This window comes from Hylobates moloch, unplaced genomic scaffold, assembly GCF_009828535.3.
Source record: "Hylobates moloch isolate HMO894 unplaced genomic scaffold, HMol_V3 SCAFFOLD_3, whole genome shotgun sequence".
Lineage (NCBI taxonomy): Eukaryota > Metazoa > Chordata > Mammalia > Primates > Hylobatidae > Hylobates > Hylobates moloch.
Genome location: NW_026652278.1, coordinates 17,063,864 through 17,085,759, shown reverse-complemented (window position 1 = coordinate 17,085,759; position 21,896 = coordinate 17,063,864). Strand labels below are relative to the sequence as shown.

Sequence of the window (21,896 nt, the reverse complement as noted above, 5' to 3'; positions counted from 1 at the left end):
CATTAAAGAAGAAAAGCAAACATCTATACACATCATATTTGAACCTCTGAAAAATAAAGATAAAGAGAAAATCAGGAAGGAAGGCAGAAAGAGAAAAGACACAAAGACATTATATACAAAGGAATGAAGATAATAATTATACAAGACTTCTCATCAGAAATCATGCAAACCAGAAGACAAGGGAATGACATCCTAAAGAATGAAAGTAAGAGCTGCCAGCTCAGAATTGTCAGTGAAAAACCCTTTCGCAAATGGAGGCAAATACAGATATTTTTAGACAAACTCAAGTTGATTGAATTTCTTGCAAACGGACTACATTAAAAAAAGGGCTGTATAAGTTTTTCAGAAAGAAGGACTATACCAGATAGAAATTTGGAGCTATGCAAAGAAATAAAAAAACTCCAGAAATGGTTCAAATGGGCCGGGCATGGTGGCTCACACCTATAATCCCAGTACTTTGAGAGGTTGAAGTGCGCAGATAGCTTGAGTCCAGGAGTTTGAGCCCTGGAGTTTGAGACCACCCTGGACAACATAGAGAGACCCCATCTCTACTTAAAAATAAATAAATAAATGAAAGATAATGAAGATAAATATAAAATTAGAAATGAAAATGAAGATAAATATAAAGGCCCCTTTTTCACTTTTAACTGATGTAACAAATAAGTGACAAAAGCAAAAAAGTAGGAATATATTTTAGGTTTATAGCATATGTAAAAACAAAAATGTATGATGATGACTGAACAAAAAAGGGGAGGGAGAAATTGGAAATAAACTGTTTTAAGTTTCTTATCCTGTAAGTGTAGCAAGTGTTATTTCTTTTTTATTTTTTTGAGACAGAGTCTCTCTTTGTTGCCCAGACTGGAGTGCAGTGGCACGATCTTGGCTCACTGCAACCTCCACCTCCGCGTTTCAAGCTATTCTCATGCCTCAGCCACCCAAGTAGCTGAGATTACAGGCATGTGCCACCACACCTGGCTAATTTTTGTATTTTTAATAGAGACGGGTTTTCCCCATGTTGGCCAGGTCGGTCTTGAACTCCTGGCTTCAAGTGATCTGCCCACCTTGGCCTCCCAAAGTGTTGGGATTACAGGCATGAGCCATTGCGGTCTGGCCAAGTAAAGCAGTGTTATATTACTTGAGAGTACACAGTAATAAATTGAAGATGTGTATTAACCCATATGCAAGCATTACAACTTTTAAAAAATACAATAGTCCCCCCGCTTATTTGCAGTTTCTTTCTGCAGTTCCAGTTACCCACATTCACCCATGGTTCCAAAATATTAAATGAAAAATTTCATAAATACACAATTCTAACTTGCACACCATTCTGAGTAGCATGATGAACTCCTGTGTAGTTCTGCCCCATTCTGCCCTGGACATAAATCATCCCTTTGTCCAGTGTATCTGCACTGTATATGCTACCTGCCTGCTAGTCATTTCATAGTCATCTGAGTTATCATATCGACTGTTGTGCTATCACAGTCTTTGTGGTAACCCTTATTACACTTAATGATGGGCCCAAATCAGAGGAGTAGTGATGCTGGCAATTCATATATGCCAAAAAGAAGGTGTAAAGTGCTTCCTGTAAGTGAAAAGATGAAAGTTTTTGACTTAATAAGGAAAGGAAAAAAATTGTATGCTGAGGTTGCTAAGATCTACACTGCAATAAGATATCTTGAGAGAGAGAGAGAGAGAGACTACATTCATATAACTTTTAGTACAATATATTGTCATAATTGTTCTATTTTATTATTAGGTATTGTTGATAATATCTCTGTGCCTAATTTATAAATTAAACTTTATCATAGGTATATATGTAGAGGAAAAATCATAGCATATAGAGAGTTCAGTACTGTCTGCAGTTTTAGGTGTCCACTGAGAGTACTGGAGCATGTAGCCCACATGGATAAAGGGGGACTATAGTAAGTATAAGTAATAAGTCAATAGAGGAGATAAAATGTAATTATAAAAAAAAGTCCAAAAGCATGTAGAGAGGGAAAGAAAAGAGCAAAGCACAGATAGAACAAATAGAAAATGAGTAGAAAAATCATATTTTTAATTTAGCCATATGAATAACGATATTAAATGAAAATGGTCTAAATATGCCAAGTAAAAGACAGATTATTACATTAAAGAGTAAGACACAACTATACAGTTTCCACAAGAAACTCACTTTAAATATAAAGAAGTAGATATGTTAAAAAAAAGAATGGAAAGCAATATCCTGTACTAGCGGTCTGGAAGTTCTAGTTTCTTCATATCCTTATCAACACCTGGTATTGCCTATCTTTCATTTTAGATATTCTGGTGAATGTTTAATGGTATTTCCTTATGCTTTTCTTTGTATTTCCCTGATTCAGAATGAAATTTAATACCATTTCCTATTTTTATTAGCCATTGGACATTTTATTTTGTGAATAGTCTGTAGTTTTGTGAATAGCCTGGGTGTAAGCTATTGCTTCCTGTCTCTGCTTTTACTTTATAATGGCTTTCCTTGTTGGGTGCTTCACGAATTTTTGCTGCAAACTCATTGTTCTCAATCTATGAGAGGCCTGTAGGTCTCAATTTGTTAAGGTTTCCTTTAGAAAAGATTTTCTTTTTATTATTATTATTATACTTTAAGTTCTGGGGTACATGTGGGGAACGTGCAGATTTGTTATATAGGTATACACGTGCCATAGTGGTTTGCTGCACCCATCAACCCATCATCTACATTAGGTGTTTCTCCTAATGCTATCCCTCCCCTTGCCCCCCCACCCCCGACAGGCCCCAGTATGTGATGTTCCCCTCCCTGTGTCCACGTATTCTTATTGTTCAGCTCCCACTTATGAGTGAGAACATGTGGTGTTTGGTTTTCTGTTGTTGTGTTAGTTTGCTGAGAATGATGGTTTCCAGCTTCATCCATGTCCCTGCAAAGAACATGAACTCATCCCATCTGACAAAGGGCTAATATGCAGAATCTACAAAGAAGTTAAGTTTACAAGAAAAAGACAAACAACCCCATCAAAAAGTGGGCCAAGGATATGAACAGACACTTCTCAAAAGAAGACATTTATGCAGCCAACAGATATGAAAAAAAGCTCATTATCACTGGTCATTAGAGAAATGCAAATCAAAACCACAATGAGATACCATCTCACACCAGTTAGAATGGTGATCATTAAAAAGTCAGGAAACAGATGCTGGAGAGGACGTGGAGAAATAGGAACACTTTTACACTGTTAGTGGGATTGTAAATTAGTTCAACCATTGTGGAAGACAGTATGGCGATTCCTCAAAGATCTAGAACTAGAAATACCATTTGACTCAGCAATCCCATTACTGGGTATTATATAGCCAAAGGATTATAAATCATTCTACTATAAAGACACATGCACACATATGTTTACTGCAGCACTGTTCACAATAGCAAAGACTTGGAACCATCAATGATGGGCATTTGGATAAAAATGTGGCACATATACACCATGGAATACTATGCAGCCATAGAGAAGATTTTCTTTTGCATCTGTTGGCATCCAGGAAATGCCACTCATCTTACAACTCCTTCAGCTTCCCCTTGAGGGTCAGGGCTCAACAAAGGTTCAAACTGATCTCCACTTCTCACTTTGTTGCTGGCCCAGGAGTTGCTTAGGTTTGGGAGAGCAATGTTTTTCCTCATATCTCCCCTCAGGGCAGCTTTAATCTCCTAGCTGCCCAATTCCAGGCTCTAGCTTTCTACCTCTTCAGCCACAGCTCCTAGTTTTTGTTTATGTTTTTCTTTTCAGAAAAAAATGTTAGTCATAATGCCAGAAATGGAAGACTTATTTTTACTATTTTCCACATTAAATACAGGCATAAAATAATTTTTAAAAAATTCCTCAAAGTCCATGCTGACTTGGCAATAAATTTCCAGAGCACATTTATAATCATCAAACTTGTATGATATTAGTACAGTTATTGGCTCTTTGTTTAAGGTTATCGTTTCTATTGCCTGTCTGACCTTGCTTTAAAGGGACTAGAATATACCACCCTGAAATTATGCCTCATTGTCATAGGGATTATCTTGGCAATTGATACTCAATAGGTACAGGAAGAATTCTCTACCCTTTTAGGCTTTATCTGCTTAAGAGTAAGGCATGAGAAGGGTGACACACTAATTCCAGGGAGAGAGGAGGTACTGTTATCATTGAAGACAGAGCCAATACCAAGATGAGTACTCATAAATAGATTTTAATAAAAATAGCCCTTATCTTCCATTACTACACCCATATATTTCCATATAGTCCACTGATAAAAAGTCTGATAAAAAAGAAAAACCGAAAATACAAAAAAATTCAGTATAAACATTTAATTGGATTTTTCTAGAATCATTTCAAAGTTAATTTCTTATAGTCATAATTCAGAGGAGACTGCCTTATGTTGGTTCAAGGCCCCTTTGATTGGTTGCTGTGAATCTCCTATTTTTTGGGAAACTGGCCCATTTTCAAGATAGATCACATGGCGCCTAGCTCCAGAAACTCCATTTTGATTTGATCGTTTCAAACGACAGTCTCTCATAAACTTTAACAACTCCAAACCCCCTTTCCTTCATTAAGAGGGTAATAAACCTGAATCTAACCTCTTCAGTTCTAACCAACCTATTCTTTTGTGATTCCCAATGCATGTTAATAAAATTTATGTGTTTTTTCATGTTAAAAAATTCAAAATATTCAAAAAATTAAGGACTTAATTGGGGAAAAGAAACTTAATTGGGGAAAAAAAGATGTTGCTTTCTCACTCCCAAATTAAGATATATTTTAATTATGCATGTATATTATAAAGTTATAGTTTAATTTTAGATCAAGAAGAAAGCTCAAGGGTCATTTTTTTTTTTTGTATACTTAAAAGTTTTCAGGTGAGGTTCAGAGAAGCTAAATGTTTTAACTAAGCTTGTTCAGTTTGCTAGTGGCCAGGACTAAAACAGAGATGTTAAGACATAGTAATATATATTTTTTATCCACCAGCTCATGTTGCTCTTTTAGTTATGATAAAATTATTAAATGTCGGCTGGGCGTGGTGGCTCACGCCTGTAATCCCAGCACTGTGGGAGGTTCAGGCAGGTGGATCACTTGAGATCAGGAGTTCAAGACCAGCCTAGCCAACATGGCGAAACCCCATCTCTACTAAAAATACAAAAATTAGCTGAGTGTGGTGGCAGGTGCCTGTAATCCCAGCTACTTGAGATGCTGAGGCAGGAGAATCGCTTGAACCCAGGAGGCAGAGGTTGCAGTGAGCCAAGATCACACCACTGTACTCCAGCCTGGATGACAGAGCGGGACTCTGTCTCAAAAAACAACAACAAAAATATTAAATGTCTATTAGTCAGTCTACCTTAATTTATGAAAATTTTTACCGCAAAATTTTATATAGTCTTTATGGAATTATAGATAATTAAAATATGCAAATTATTCAGTCTTAACTTTAAATTCTGACTATAGAAGCTACAAACTTGTCCCTCTCTGTGCAGTAATACGATTACAGTTTATTATTAAACTAATAGGTGATATTTTCTTTTAAAATAGACTTAAAAAAGAATTAGAACTTTATAAGGAAGATGACATGGAAAGTGTTTATGAAGCTCTCCAAACAGAAATAGAATTTTTGGAGTTGGTAAGTTATCACTAATTGTTTAACTTTTGTTCAGCATTATTTTACCTACTGGTAAGAATGGTTTTACTGGTGTACAAATCACTGAACTAGTGTTTAATCCCGCTGCAAAAAACAAAAAAGCAATAATGAAGATAACTAGAAACAGGATATAAATCTATGAAGTGTTTTGAGTTCCTGGAGAGTTAGGTGCTACACAAAGCAAATTATATTCAAAGAGAATATGTATGATTTCAAACTAAGTTAAAAAAAAAAACTTTAGATCTGACCTCATAACATTTCCTTGACTGAAACTGTTATTAGAGGATTACTGCACTGAAGGAAATTTAACTATCATAATGCCTTAAAAGCTTTTCGTTTTTGATAGGCATAAATTATACTTTTATTATATTTGATCCTAAAACTTTCTTATTGCATATTTGTATGATCTCAAAAACCTTGAATTCAGTTATCGGAAACGTATTTTCAGATTGTGTAGGAGCACTTTAAATTGCTTTAACCCCTTACTTTGGTTGTTTATAAAATGAACACAGTATTTGCCATACTCTATTTTAGTGAAAGACATGAATAGCTTTAAACTCTCTTAAAATGTAGTTTTAATTTGATACATTGCATATTGTTTCATGTTTATTTTATGTAAACATTTTCTTGTTCAAAAAGGTTTCAATATGTTTGAATTTATATTTTTTATAAAAAATATAATTAAGAAATGCCCAGAATTTATTGTCATATTAAATTTAGGTACATTTTATGTAATTATTTTATTAAGAATTTATTTTTCCTCATGAGTAATTACTATGTTTTCTTTTCAGACACTAGCACAGAAAGATCTTCAGGAAAGCAAATAACTTACAGAGAATTGATCAGGCATCTGAGATTCAATCAGAATATCTGAGAATCAAATCTTTGTGATAGATGTATGAATGGTACTCGTTACAACAGATCCTTGTGGGAAATATGGGGTTTAAAATATTCAAATTGTTAGTATCTAGAAATGATGTATTAGCCCTTTAAGCTAATTTTTGTCTTGTTACTCAAACTTTAAGAGTTCTTCTGTGGTTTGATTTTGTTTCTAAAGGAAGGAAAAGGAGAAGAAGTAGACACCATGCTCCTAGGCTTCTTATATGCCCCTGAACCTCAAGCTGTCCTATTCTTTCTAATCTATATGATATGGTTTGGATCTGTGTCCACGCCCAAATCTCATGTTGAATTGTGATCCCCACTGTTGGAGGTAGGTCCTGATAGGAGGGGATCGGATCATGGGGGTGGGTTTCTCATGAATAGCTTAGCACCATTCTTCTTGGTACTGTCCTTCAGTTCCCCTGAGAGCTAGTCGTTTATTAGTGTATAGCACTTCTCCACTTTGCTCCTGCTGCCACCGTATGCGATGTCTCACTCCCCCTTTGCCTTCAGTCATGATTGGAAACTTCCTGAGGCCTCCCTAGAAGCAGAAGTCACTATGCTTCCTGTACAGCCTGCGGAACCATGGGACAATTAAACCTGTGTTCTTTATAAATTACCCAGTCTCAGGTATTTCTTCATAGCAATGCGAGAATGGACTGATACACTTTACTTTTCATTTTTTGTTGTAGTTTACCTTGGGTCCAATGAAACACACATAGGAAGAAACATTCAGTTTATTGGCCCAGTTGTGTTGGTGCCACTTCCACTAACAAAGGTGCTTGCTTTCATTTTAATTATTCTCTAATCATAAAATGTCTGTTGACAGAGTTCCTCTGAGGACCTTCATCTGTAAAAGTTTTCCTACTTTTCACTGTGTGTCCATGAAGTCTGGGACACCTGAAGCCATTTTCTGGTTAATGCCAATGTTGGTTATAATGAAACAAATTATCCATGGGGATATGAATCCCCGGTGGATTATGAGGTACATGATCTCCTTAACAGCCATCAGGATTCATTTTCTCTGGTGGCCTGAAACACTGCAACTGAAAACAGTGTAGTTAGGATTGGATCATACTTAGTATTGCTACCAAATTTCCAACATCACCTATCTTTCTGCTGTTACCGTTTCTGACTAGACAGAAAGTCTATTGTCTAAAAGTGTATTGACTGATATAAGAATAGCTATTCCTGAAGTCATTATATGAAAAAGATACTTGCACACGAATGTTTATAGCAGCACAATTTGCAATTGCAAAAACATGGAACCAGCCCAAATGCCCATCAGTCAACAAGTGGATAAAAAACTGTGGAATATATATATGATGGAATACTACTCAGCCTAAAAAGGAATGAATTAATGCCATTCATAGTGACCTGGGTGAGATTGGAGAATATTATTCTAAGTGAAGTAACTCAGGAATGGAAAACCAAACATTGTATGTTCTCGCTCATAAGTGGGAGCTAAGCTATGAGGATGCAAAGGCATAAGAGTGACACAGTGGACTTTGGGGACTCAGGGGGAAAGGGTAGGAAGGGGGTGAGGGATAAAAGACTACAAATTGGGTGCGGTGTATACTGTTTAGGTGATGGGTGCACCAAAATCTCACAAACCACCACTAAAGAACTTACTCATGTAACCAAACACCACCTGTTCCCCAATAACCTATGGAAATTAAAAACAAATCACAAATAAAACACAAATAAAAGTGTATTGCAACAATTCAACAAGGCCCTAGATTGGAGCAGGTTAGGGAGAGGAAGAAAACTTACTTGGGGATATATTTCAAAATACTGAGGCCTAATGTTAGAACCATGCTTTCTTTTGTAGTTGTAGTTGAATTCATTTATCTATTAATGTTAAGGTAGAGTACTTAGGTTTATCTAAATCTCAGAGCAGAGCCTAAGCAAGTCTTATTTCAGAGCAAGTCTTATTTAGACATAGCTTTTTTTGTATATGTTAACACCCTTATTTTTCAGAAATTAGCAAAGTTTAAACACTCTCCTTCAGGATATATAGCAATTGCCATGTGTTTAAATAATTTGCAATTTTCAAAAGTAATTTCTAATTTTTTAAATATTTAAATTAGTAATCAATTATTCTTGCTTAGGAAGAAAAAATGAATGGTGGCAGAGAATTGCAATATATTTTATATGCAAATACAGAGCGGGAAATGGTTATCGGGATTTGTCATGACCTCAGTTCTGTCTTATTTTAGTCTATTTGTCTACCCGCATTCTAAGTCCTGTGAATCTCTTTTGTTATATATATTTAATATGCAGAATTTACACATAAAGCTTTTTTCACTTACCAGTAATTTTTGCTCATTATTGGTTTTGTAGCTAAAATATTAATGTGAACTAGAGATCGGACACCTATTTGAATTACTAACACAATGGCATATATGCAGAATAAACTGCTACCGATAAAACTTTTCTTTCTCATGTGTGTCATATAGAATATCTAGATTAAATATTCAGTAACAGAATCAGTATTCAAATAAACTGAATTTGAGAATAAAACTGAAGGTTCGGTACTTTTATTATTTTAAAATGCTTAAAATGCATAATTTAAGATTTAAACTCATTCTCATATAATCAAATAATTATTTTAGCACTGCATGATAGAGTAATAGAAAGCAGTATCCATGTGATACCAATCAAAATAACAGAACGATTGGAATCAATGTAATTAAAGGAACAAGTTATCTGAAACAAAGGAAATACAGCAATCAATAGAAATCACAGTGTGTGAAACTAAACTGTACAGCAAGATAAAATATTAGCAGTAGATTAAGTCTGTTTTTAGGGTTTTTTTTTAAAGAATTAGTAAGTCATAAAACTCATAAGTAAGAAAATTAACTGAATTTATCTGGGTAAAAATATGTCTCAGACTGAATTCAGTTACTCTGGAAGTAAGACTTTGGCTATACAGAAAGGCAATTTTTAAACGAATGTCCATTCATTAAGTAAGTTCATTAAATTTTCCGTATACTTAGTTATGATTAAAACACAAACTAACCCAAAATAACACTGATACTGCTCTGAGGTTTGTGGCTTGCCACCATAGTTCTTTAATGTAACTCAAGTTCTTTGAGAAGCAACTTTCTCTCAGTACTCCACTGAGGATAATATTAAAATGTATAGACAGTTTGCTGCGAAATTTTCTGCTGATTAATGGAGCTATTACGCTAGGGGAAAAACAGCAACAAAATCATAGGATGTGGAGCATGACCACTGGCCTAGAAATTCCTTTCTTCCTTCCCTGGCCTAATTATTGAAATGGGAGGAAAAGTAAAGAAAAGCTTTAAGGTATCTACAAACAGAATGATTTCTATTTCTATCATTGTTTTGCCAGTAGTAGTGGTTTCTTTTTTAAAAGAAACAAACAAAAAATTGCCTGCCTGCCTTTTTTTTCTTGGAACTTGAAAAACCATGATGAGATTCCAAAAAGGCTAAGGTAAGGTAGAGGTCATTGTATTATAATGAATTGGAATCTAGAAATGCCTTAAAACAGAGTCAATTGGGATTAGTAATTTTTTTGTAGAATGAAAATTATGCTGTGAAAAAATCCACTGAATCCATTACCAGAAGGGCAAGCAGTAATTTAGCTGGGTAGCTGCAGATGGACAGACAGCATGCACTGGACAGGCCCTGTTCAAAGCTCCTGTGGAGGACAAAGTCCCTTTATATTTTATACCAATCAATCATACATAACTGTGCCACACTATAATGAATAAATCATTTATTTGCAGCCCAGGAAACAGTAGCAGTTCAGTGACATGATTAGAAATAAATATGAGACTATTTTAATGCCGGGTGTATCAGGGTAAGGTGTTCTGTGATTCAAGTATTTATAGTATAAAATTTGAAATTTAAAAGCTGCTTAATGTACTAAAAAATATTTTAACATTTGAAGCGGATCTATTTTAGGTGAACTTTGATGTTTCTTTTTTGACCCCTCTTCTCTCCTTTTGTCATCTGGAAAAACTTTAGTAAAGAAAATGTTTGCCTCTCAGAATCTAGTTCAGAACATTTTCTGTCAAGGGAATTTTTTTCAGGATGTGAACTAAAAATAAAAAATATTTTTTGTCATTAGCCCGAAGCAGGGATTACGTCTTGGGGTTTTGTGGCTCTTTTATCTTAAGACAGTAGATTTTTTTAAAACGTAAGAATGGAAAGGATGAAGTTATCTTTGAAAATATTTGAGGTCGGAATGTATAATCAGTTGCATTTGTGCTTTCTAAACATTATATTTTCAAGTTAAGTAAGTTTTTTCTTGGTTTGCTAATGGTCAAATCATCATAGCAGTAAAGAAGCTTTATTTGTGATTTTACTGACACTTGGCAAAAGACTAATATCAAGACAGCATTGACTACTACATGAGGGAAATCAAGTAATAACTTTCCCCTGCTTTAAAAGGGAGAAACCGGATTTTATCTATTTGTTGCTAATTATACGTAAGGTCACATTTATTAAACATGAGGAAAAACTTTTGCAGGGCAATGCTTATTGTAGAACATATACTTTGATTGGAGGAAAAAAAAAAAAGCCATGACTGATGGTAAAGTGGTCTCCCAGCTGCTGCTATGAAAAGTATCAAGAGCAAAGCTGTCAGAATTGAATGCTGATTTAAACTGCTTTTGATACAGAGTGAATTTGTCTTTAAAAGGCCTCTATGAAATAAACAGCACCAGAATTCAGATGTCTTGGAAAATAAAGAATAGGTGAATATGTGAAATTAATAACAATGTCTGATATAAGTAGCTATTCCAAACAAGGCCCATTGATTGAGTGGGAGAAAATGATTTTATTTTTTTCTTACAACCAGAAGAACTACGCTACCTGAATAATTCTAAGTTAATTATTTTCAGACTTGTAATAAATTGTCATTCTAATTAGTTGGTAAATAAAACCTTGTTAAAATAAAATCCTCTTAATCTCCATTTAATTGATGCAGATACAATTACTAATGATATTTCTGGATATGGCTTTGTGATTACTGAGAGAAAGTATTTTCAAATTTAAGCCATCAGTAAGTGATGTGGCTGTTGAAACAGTTTTTGTAGGCTTTAGACAAAGAAGCTCCTGATTGGGAGTGGGTGACCTGAGAGTAGTCACAGGGTCAGCATAATGTCAGCTCTACAATCTGGAGCCAATTAACGTTAGTAAAATATCAAGATTATATTTATAGAAGTCTTTTTATTCAATAAAATCAGAGCCCTTTATCAAGATTCTAGTTGCAGACCAATAAGATATGCCATTTTTAGAGGGGGGAACTGAGGTTTTGATTGATGATCTGATTTGCGTGAGGTCACCCAGAGCAGAGGGCCTCTTTATTTACAGTTTAATTGCTTGGGTTTCATTTCTACCACAGCTTAAATATACATTGCTTTTGAAAACGTGCTTACAATAAAATCTTACATAACAGGTAAATATTAGAAGATAAGAGAAATTTAAGAATTATTTAAATCACCCTTTGGTACCAGAAAGCATTGATTAATCAGAATCAGCAAATATGAATCTTTAATTAACTAAGAATATCTTTCTATACTCCTTGAGAAGAAAGGGGCAAATTAGAATAAAACAGACTCAAATCAAGTGTTATTGAAAATTCGCCTTCTGGCTATCTCTTGAAAGTAACACCTATTCATCCTGCTTTATTACACTTTCTACAGATGTGTGTGTGTGTGTGTGTGTGTGTGTGTGTTTTCCAGCACTACCCTGTGGTCATTGATATTTAAAGTGATAACCTGAGGAATGGCACCTTTTTACAATATCAAATAATAAAGGTTATATTCATTCTTCAGTACTTGCTAAGGCAGGAATGTGACTAACAGAAAACATCCAGAAAGATAACATGTAAAAGAATCTGATTAACCTGAACTTAGCGCTCTTGCTCATTTCCTTTCTCCTTGTATTCTTCTTTCTATCCATTCTTTCATCCATCTCTCCATCCATCCTGGCTCATGCCTACGTCTCGGAACTCATGCCATACCAGCTGTCCTCCTTGTAGACTCCTCTCCAGCCATACAGATCTTTCTGCCACCCAAATAGGCCCAACTTGTTCTGGTCTTAGGATCATTTCATGAGCTCTGTTCCTTCTGCCTGGATTGCTCCACCCCCTGATCTCTGTATGGCTGTCAGCTTCTGTCACTCAGATGTCAAGTGAAATGTCATCTCCTCAGAGAGGCCTGCCTTTAAACTATCAATGTAAAGTAGTCACGCAGTCACACTATCACATATCCTAGTTATAAATTCTCTTCATACTTCTTATAATTTCTGACATCTTTCTTGTTTTTCTTTTCTACTTATCACCACTAAAACAGAAGTTCCATGAACCCAGGGTATTCTTTATCTTGCACAGCGCTTATCCCTTAGAGCCTGGAACAGTGTGTGGTATATAGGAAGTGTCCAATAAATATGTGTTGAAATATGGTTTGAATTAACTTATTCATTTAACCTATATTTATTGCTTAAGGATTTAAGTATAAATTATTGATTCTCTAGTTAACGAAACTGGATTCATTTATTGTTGTTTATCTTTCTTGGGTGAATTACCCTGTCTTATTTCTTACTCTTTCTGAGCATGTTTACTTAGCTGAAAAATGGTCGTTATGTTTGCTAATTTCAGAGCCTATCTATGTTGAACAACCAATGAAAACACTGGAAATAAACCAGAAGAAGGTAATGATCCCACATCCCATCAGAGAAAAGTTTGTAGGTCTCTCAATGGTCACTTACAGCTTTCTGTTATCAAACTGTTGATTGGCAGATAATGGTTATGAATGCCAACTTTCCACCGCCTGCTAGAATAGGAAGTGAAAATTGTAAGTTACTTGCAAGCTATGAATGTGCATTACAGTACCTTAAAAGTATTATCTCTCCATGGTAATAGAAAATTTTGAAATGTGTTTGCTTCTGTGATTTATTCAGTCTTTCTGGTCTGAAATACAAAGTGTAAGCAATCCTGTTTTTAATTCAGAATCATATTTAGAAAAATATATGAGTGCCATCTGCTGGATTTCTCTGGTATGACATTGAAGAGAATGACAAATCCTTATAAAAATGTGACCCTTCCTTCCTTCCTTCCTTCCTTCCTTTCTCCCTCTCTCCCTCCTTCCCTCCCTTCCTACTTCCTTCCTCCCTCCCTCCCTTTCTTCCTTCTTCATTTGTGTAAATATAAAATTTAAATATTTGTATATAGTTTTCAATTGTTCAAATATATGTACATATATAATTTAAAAATAAGTATTTAATGCTAATTTTCAAATTAATATCACATGCATCCTAGAGAAATATAGTCTAAAGGATCCAAAAATGAGTTTCCTCTTTTGATAATCTTAAAGGAGCTTAATTGGTTTAATCCTTTCCTTTATTTTTGAATAAAAACTATAAGTAATAGACTTTCAGTTTGTTTTTATCTGTTAGTCTTCAGTTTTCAAAGATTCATTCGTAAGTTATTGGTCCATCAAATGAAGTGAAGTCACTCTACTTAGGATCTTGGATAAGTGACTTGCCAATCAGCTTTATCACAAGATATTTGTTCCCTTTAAAACTGTGTTTAAAAATTTCCATCTCTTTATCATTTAACATCTGCAGAATTCATATTGTTTCATGAGTTAAGTGGCTGAATTATTTCCTAGGGCAATTATGTTGATGAAGGGAAACTGGGACTCTCTGTTTACTGTAAGAATTCCTAGTCATTGAATAATTGACAGTACTTCATATGTTCAACATATTGGCAAATCCTGTTGTTTCTACTTTCAAAATAGGTGCAGAATCTGGGACTTATTCTCATCATGTCATGAACCACCACCCTGGGGTAGGCCCTCTGATACTTCCTGTCTTCCTTTTCTGCTTTAATTTTCTTCTTAATACTTATTACTTTCATCTTATTTATCAGTTTTGTCATATTTGCTGTCTATCTTTCAGACTAGCATGTAAGCTTCACGAGGGCAGGGATTTTAGTATCTTGTTCATTGCTTTATCCCTAGTGCCTAGAACAGTGCCTTACACATAGTATGTACTCAAAAAGTTCATTTCTTAAATGAATAGATTATCTTTGAGTGATTTTCCTCTTTCTCAAATAAAATATTTTCAACTATATTAGTAAGAACATACTCTTGGTGCTTCTATGAACTCCATAATGTCCAAATCAGTAAAATCTTTTTATATTTACACTGTTTGATTGTGGTTCGCTATATTTTAAGGTGAAAAATGAGCACCTACTAAACAGGATATCATGATAATTGTGATATGGGACCAAAGGTGACTAAGACTTAGTTCTTGTGCTGTCGGAACTTTCCGTTATTCTTCCTGAAGACTGTTAAGGAATTGCAAAATGACAGAACAATTCAGACACAGGTACTAGATTTATTCTTCAGTGAAGTCAGAGGTGGGATTAGTTTTGTTGCATTTGGCTTCATTTTTCCAAAGGGCATCAGTTAAACTTGGCAGTGATTCTGGAGAAGTTCTGTGTGTTTTCTGACATGTGAACACTATGTATGTATTAGTACATATGTGTTTGTTACTAGAGAGTCCAAATTCAGAATTCCATCCTTGATCTCTCATGCGAGGTACTGTATATAAATCATCTTGTATGTTCATCATTAACCTAAAAGATGGGAATATTGATGACTACTTTATAGCCAAGGAAATAGAGGTTGCAAGGCTAAGTAAACTACCAAGATAATACACTGTCAGTTTCAAAGCAGATTTGAAACTAGGATTGTCTGAACTCAATACTCTCTAACACATGCTATATTTCCCAATTCAGAATACCTAGGGACTGATTTCTCTGGGTTTAGAAATGCAATGAAAGTTCGTTTCTTTTACAGATGTAAAGAAAAGTTTGCTAGGTACCAAGGATGTTCAACCTCCATTCTTCCCAAGTGAAGGCCACTACTTACTCTTTCCTGTCAGGAAGGTGTAAATAATTGGAATGGGAATATCCATTTCTTTCCTATTTTACACACATAGTGCCAAGTGTCTCCTGCTACCACCAGGCAAATTCATCATGCTTCTGTGCCCCGCAGAACTGTTTCAAAATGTGCATTATAGTATTATCCAGCGGCGGTACAATTACTAATCTCCTCTGGATTGTGAACTCTAGGGGGCAAGAATTTTCATTTATCTTTGCATTTCTAATCTATACCAAAATGCCTTGTACATAGCAGGTACCCAATAAATGTAGAAGACTTCATGCATATGATTCACTTACACATCATATATGTAATGAGTTGAATAGGTTTTGTAGACCGGCCTGGAACCTAATTATTTTCAATACCTTTGGTGAGAGGAGGTATATTCTAAGATTTAAATAACCTAACTCCGATTAACTTTTGAAGACCAAGGGCCTGCCTTTATTTATTCCTCAAATGCTTGTTCTGGTGATTTCCACTCCCTTCTTAAATTCAAATTTGCACTCAGTACAGCCATTTGCTATTTGAGATTCACAGTAGCATCTTGATAGTGTTAAAACGGGAAATGGAAATGCTAGTGTGAGAACATTTCAAAAGAAATGGAAGAAGAGTCTAGAAAGAATAGCTGATGACAGATCGCCAGAATTAAATAATACACCCACTAAGGTCAGTGGAAGAAGTTCTTCTTAGGAAAGTATGCTTTGGTTGACTCCATCCTGCAAGTGTAGAAAGAAGCAGACTTGACTAAAATAACACTATGGTGATGTGTGCTAAATGGGTTATATCCTTGTTTAATTCAGTTTTAATTTATGTTTTCTAAAACCTCATTAGATTCAACTGAGAATATGAGACTATACTTATATGAAATAGCAGAAAACTGAATCAGTTTTTGTTGTAAGAAAAAAGTGTGATGACTTTATTTTTATTTGAACTCTTAGTTAAGTGAATAGGCTTAACTATTCACTTAGTCAAGTGAATAGCTTACTTTAAAGAGTAAGATAAGACCAACAATGAATTTATGAATACATACATTTTGCTAAGGGTATTAGTTTCCTATTGCTGTTGTGACCAGTTATCACAAACCTAGTGGCTTAAAACAGCACACATTATCTTACACTTTTGAAGGCTAGAAGTCTGAGGTGAGTCTCACTGGGCTAAAAGCAAGGTGTTCTCAGGGCTGGATTCCTTCTGGAAGCTCTAGGGGAGAATCTGTATCTTGCCTTTCCCAGCTTCTGCAGGCTATGAGCACTCTTTAATGCTCCTTCATGAATTTCCAGAGCTGAGTCTGCTCATGTTTCATCTTTCTGATTCTTTATCTTCTGCCTCCCTCTTCCACTTCTAAGGACCCTTGTGATTATTGAGCCCACCAGGCTAATCCAGGACACTCTCTTCATCTCTAGGTCAGCTGATGAGCAACAGTAATTCCACCTGCAACTTTAATTTCATTGCCGTGCAAGATAACATATTCGTGGTTTTGGAGATTAGGATGTAGACATCTTTGGAAGAGGCATTATTTTGCCTACTACATCAATGAAATATTTGTGTTCTTCAAAATAGGTTAAGCGTCTTCCTAAATTGGGCAGTACATATTGTTAGTTTTCTTAGCAAGTCCTTTTAAATTGACTGGAAAAAATCATTAGTAATTCATGATATTTTACTTTTTATGATTCTCTGGCCCATCTCTGAGCCTGCAATAAAGTTAAAACATGATGTAGTTGAGTGATTTCTCCATTATCATGAGACAAGGGGACTACAGAGACCTATCACAAAGACAAGACACTTTATGGGGTATTTTAAGTTAGTGATGTTCTCTGCCCCCATCTTCTCCTCCTCCACCTTCTAATTGTTAAAATCTCTCTTTTTCTTTCTGAGCTTCTCCCACATTTTTATGATTTATTTTCTTGTTTTTTACTTCCACTCATCTTGTTTATCTGTTTTACAGAATTTCTTCCACTCTTGGATAGCAAGTAAAGCTGTTTCCCTTCTTTTTAAATGTTAAAACATGATGATTACTCCCTAGCTGAGCATCCCCTTTCTGGTTAAAAATCTTTATTCGGAAGTCTCCCTAGAGAACCCAAAACTTCAGAGTGGTCTGTATAAACTAAAGAATATGCACCCTCAAAGTATCATTTGGGAAAATCATCTTGTGGGCTCAAATGTTAAGAATCTGTTTTTATTTTAAAAGATAGGATACTGTGAAATAATACTACTTCTCTGTGTCTCTGATGGGTTTTCTACGGTGTTGATTCCCTCCACAGAAATCCATCTAGTGACTTACCCTACCTCTCTATAGTAAACTTGAATGAATTTGCTCTTATGCAGTATTCACAAACTATTAAATATAATAGTCTTCTGTTTAATGAGTATTTGTTGAAGTTTTCTTCTGACAGATGCTGTATGAGTCACAAATAAGAAGAAGAGGAAGAAGAAGGAGGAGGAGGAGGAGGAAGAAGTGGAGGAAGAGGAGGAAGAAGTGGAGGAGGAGGAGGAAGAAGGAAGAAGGGGAAAGAAGAAGGAGGAGGAGGAAGGAGGAGGAGGGAGGAGGACAAAGGAGGAGGAGAAGAAACGAGGAGGAGAAAGGAGGAGAAGAGAGGAGGAGGAGGAAGGACGAGGAGGAAGGAGAGAGGAGGAGGAAGGAGGGAGGAGGAGGAAGGAGAGTGGAGGAAGAAGGAGGAGGAGGAGAAAGGAGGAATAAGGAGAAGGAGGAGCAGAAGGAGAAGGAAGAAGAAAAGGAGGAGGAGAAGGAGAAGAGAAGGAAGGAGAAAAGGAGGAAGAGGAAAAGGAAGAGGAAGGAGAAGAGAAGGAGGAGGAGAAGAAGAAAGAGAAGGAAGGAGAAAAGGAGGAGGAAAGAAGTTGTCCAAATCTGTAAAAAGCTTAAATTGTATTATGAAATCCTCTTGAGTTTTGCATTCAAAGTTAATATATTTATTTGCCGTTACTTCACCTTATTCAAAATGGTCATATGCTGGCTTTCGAATGACGCAGAGGTACAGTTCTATTCTGGCCCTGCCTTTCCTGTGTGGCCTTGAGCTGGTTACTTAACTCTTTTGGATTTCAGTTTTCTAATTGCTAACAAAATAAATAAAATGACACCCATTTTGTTGGGCTGTAACAGCTGTAGTATAATTCTGAAGGTATCTATATGCTCAGTGAATCCTGATCATTTTAATTATTGTTGGGCAAAGACAGTATGGAATAGATAAAGTACCTTAGCATAGTATTAGCTTTTTAGTGTTGCTCTTTATATACAAAATGAACTTACTAGTTCATTTACTTTGATCTCTTGCTTTGAATCACCAGAATTTCATATACGTGGCTTGTTTCCTAGACCCATGATATACTTGGCTGTGGTGGAGGTGCAATCTCCAGCTGTGAAACAGAGTTTTCTATGCAAACATAATTGTCATATTTTGCCAAGCATAAAACAACTGAACTGACCAGCCCAGAGGAACTTTTGGGAATGGTTCAATTTTCTTTCAAGACAATCCTATTTGTTTTATACTCTCAGATACAATCAGAATCTGGGAACATGGTTTTTTTGAAGCTAGATGCTCTTCTAAATTCTAGTTGAAGGTGGCAGAAATCTTTACCTCAACTCCTTTCCTCAAAGCCCACTACTATGATAGTAAAATTATTTCATTTTAAAGACCTAGAGGGCAAAGAGAAAATGACATAGAGGAGCTGGTAGCAATACAATTTTGAAAGCTGGATAGTAGAGGGATGAGTGGGGAATGACTTAGCAAACTTGAAAAAGTGGATCCCAAATTGGCAGAGGGAAAAAGAAAAAACATTTTGATTTGCCCCATAGAACCCTGAAAACCACAGGAAGTGGCAGTACTAAAACCTCTAGAAGTAAAGATGAAGATGGGATTGAAGACCAAGGGACTGGTTGGATGTACATTTAAGAAGCATTCAGGCTGGGCACAGTGGCTCATGCCTGTAATCCCAGCACTTTGGGAGGCTGAGGCAGGTGGATCACGAGGTCAGGAGTTCAAGACCAGCCTGGCCAAGATGGTAAAACCCCATCTCTACTAAAAATACAAAAAATTAGTTGGGCGTGGTGGCATGCACCTGTAATCCCAGCTACTCCAGAGGCTGAGGCAGAGAATTGCTTAAACCTGGAGGGGCTGAGGTTGCGGTGATCTGAGATGCCGAGATCGCACCACTGCACTCCAGCCTGGGCGACAGAGCAAGACTCTGTCTCAAAAAAATAAAAATAAACGAAACATTCAGATCCTCAGGCCCTATTTCCCACTCCAGCTGGGGAACAGCCTCTTCCTAACCTTGGCAGAAGATTTTATGTTTATTTTCCATTGAATACAAAACAGAAGGTCTCTGGACAGAGAACAGCAGGTACTGCTGAGGATGGGAAGAAAACAGACAAGAAAAATTTATATTCTGAATGTTGTAATCCCAACTCTACTCAGGTCTCATTTTGGGCAATCAAATTTATATCCTCCAGGCCTCTCAAATTAATATCATCTAGGAATAGTTAGAAATGCAAATTTTAGGGCTTTACCCAAGACCTATGGAATCAGAAACTCTGTGGGTAGGGCCCAGCAATCTGTGTTTTAACAAGCCCTTCAGACATACCCTTCTCTGAAGAGGCTCACAAGTTCAAAAGAAAAGACTTAAGAAAAGGGAGTTTTCAATGAAACAGTCTAGCCAGAGTGAAGCCCAGAACTGACAAGTACCATCCATGTGGAACTTTTCACTTAATTTAGCCTCATTCTTAAATAGAAGCAGTCAACATTGACAAGGAATGCCTTTAACATGAAGAAGATCTATCCAAAAAAAAGTGGCGGAGGAGGGAAGCAACTTAGAAGAAAGACATTTTGCAGGGAGATTAAAACTTTAGAAAAAAATCATTGATGTCTTCAGAAAGATAAGAGAAGGTACTTGCCATTATAGGCTGTTAATAAAATATGTTAGTAGAAGTTTTTTAAAAAATCCATAAAAGACTTAAAAAGAGAAAGTTGAGGGAATCTCCCACAATGTACAGCAAAAAGACAAGAGTAAAAATGGGAGAAAAAGATAAAAGAATTAGCTCATTCTGCCCAATGTTTGAATAATACTAGTTTAGAAAGAGCAGAAAAAGCAGAGAAGACATTTCCAAGAATTAAAGGACAGAGGTTTTTAGATTCAGAGAAACCATTAAGAACCCAGTGGCACTAATGCATTGGCCCTCTGTCCAGGTGACATTGAGAGGTGACAGCGTGCTGGCAGTCCTCACAACCCTCGCTGGCTCTGGGCACCTCCTCTGCCTGGGCTCCCACTTTGGCGGCACTTGAGGAGCCCTTCAGCCCTCAAGTGTGGGAGCACTGCACTGTGGGAGCCCCTTTCTGGGCTGGCCAAGGCTGGAGCCTGCTCCCTCAGCTTGCGGGGAGGTGTGGAGGGAGAGGCGGAGGCAGGAACCCAGGCTGCACGCGTACTTGCAGGCCACCGTGAGTTCCGGGTGGGCGTGGGCTCGGCAGGCCCTGCACTCAGAGCAGCCGGTAGGTCGGCCCGCTGTCCCAGGCAGTGAGGGGCTTAGCACCTGGGCCAGCAGCTGCTGTGCTCAATTTCTCGCTGGGCCTTAGCTGCCTTCCCACGGGGCAGGGCTGGGGACCTGCAGCCTGCCATGCCTGAGCCTCCCCGACCCCCCCCACCGCCCGCCACCACGGGCTCCTGTGCGGCCAGAGACTCCCCGACGAGTGCCGCCCCCTGCTCCACAGCGCCCAGTCCCATCAACCACCAAAGGGCTGAGGAGTGCGGTGCACCGCGCAGGACTGGCAGGCAGCTCCACCTGCGGCCCAGTGCAGGATCTACTAGGTGAAGCCAGCTGGGCTCCTGAGTCTGGTGAGGACTTGGAGAATCTTTATGTCTAGCTAAGCAGGACCAATCAGCACTCTGTATCTAGCTCAAGGTTTGTAAACACACCAATCAGCACCCTGTGTCTAGCTCAGGGTTTGTGAATGCACCAATTGACACTCTGTATCTAGCTACTCTGGTGGGGACTTGGAGAACCTTTGTGTCCACACTCTGTATCTAGCTAATCTAGTGGGGATGTGGAGAACCTTTGTGTCTAGCTCAGGGATTATAAATGCACCAATCAGCACCATGTCAAAACAGACCGCTGGGCTCTCTGTAAAATGGACCAATCAGCAGGATGTGGGTGGGGCCAGATAAGAATCAAAGCAGGCTGCCCCAGCCAGCAGTGGCAACCCGCTGGGGTCCCCTTCCACACTGTGGAAGCTATGTTTTTTTGCTCTTTGCACTAAATCTTGCTGCTGCTCACTCTTTGGGTCCACACTGCTTTTATGAGCTGTAACATTCACCGCGGAGGTCTGCAGCTTCACTCCTGAAGCCAGCGAGACCACTAACCCACCGGGAGGACGAACAACTCCAGAGGCGCCGCCTTAAGAGCTGTAACACTCACCGCGAAGGTCTGCAGCTTCCCTCCTG

The 21,896-nt window shown here is 37.2% G+C and overlaps 1 protein-coding gene across 3 annotated transcripts in view; it reads left to right on the top strand.

Moving 5' to 3' along the window:
* CCDC172 (coiled-coil domain containing 172) overlaps positions 1–7,147 on the top strand; it is a 55,655-nt gene extending 48,508 nt beyond the window's left edge. For all 3 annotated transcript variants that reach the window (XM_058435753.1, XM_058435752.1, XM_058435751.1), the window contains 2 exons: positions 5,544–5,631; positions 6,441–7,147. In XM_058435753.1, the coding sequence (XP_058291736.1) occupies positions 5,544–5,631; positions 6,441–6,476 (124 nt within the window). In that variant the 3' untranslated portion in view covers positions 6,477–7,147. The remainder of the gene's footprint in view (positions 1–5,543; positions 5,632–6,440) is intronic.
* The last annotated feature ends 14,749 nt before the right edge of the window (positions 7,148–21,896 follow it).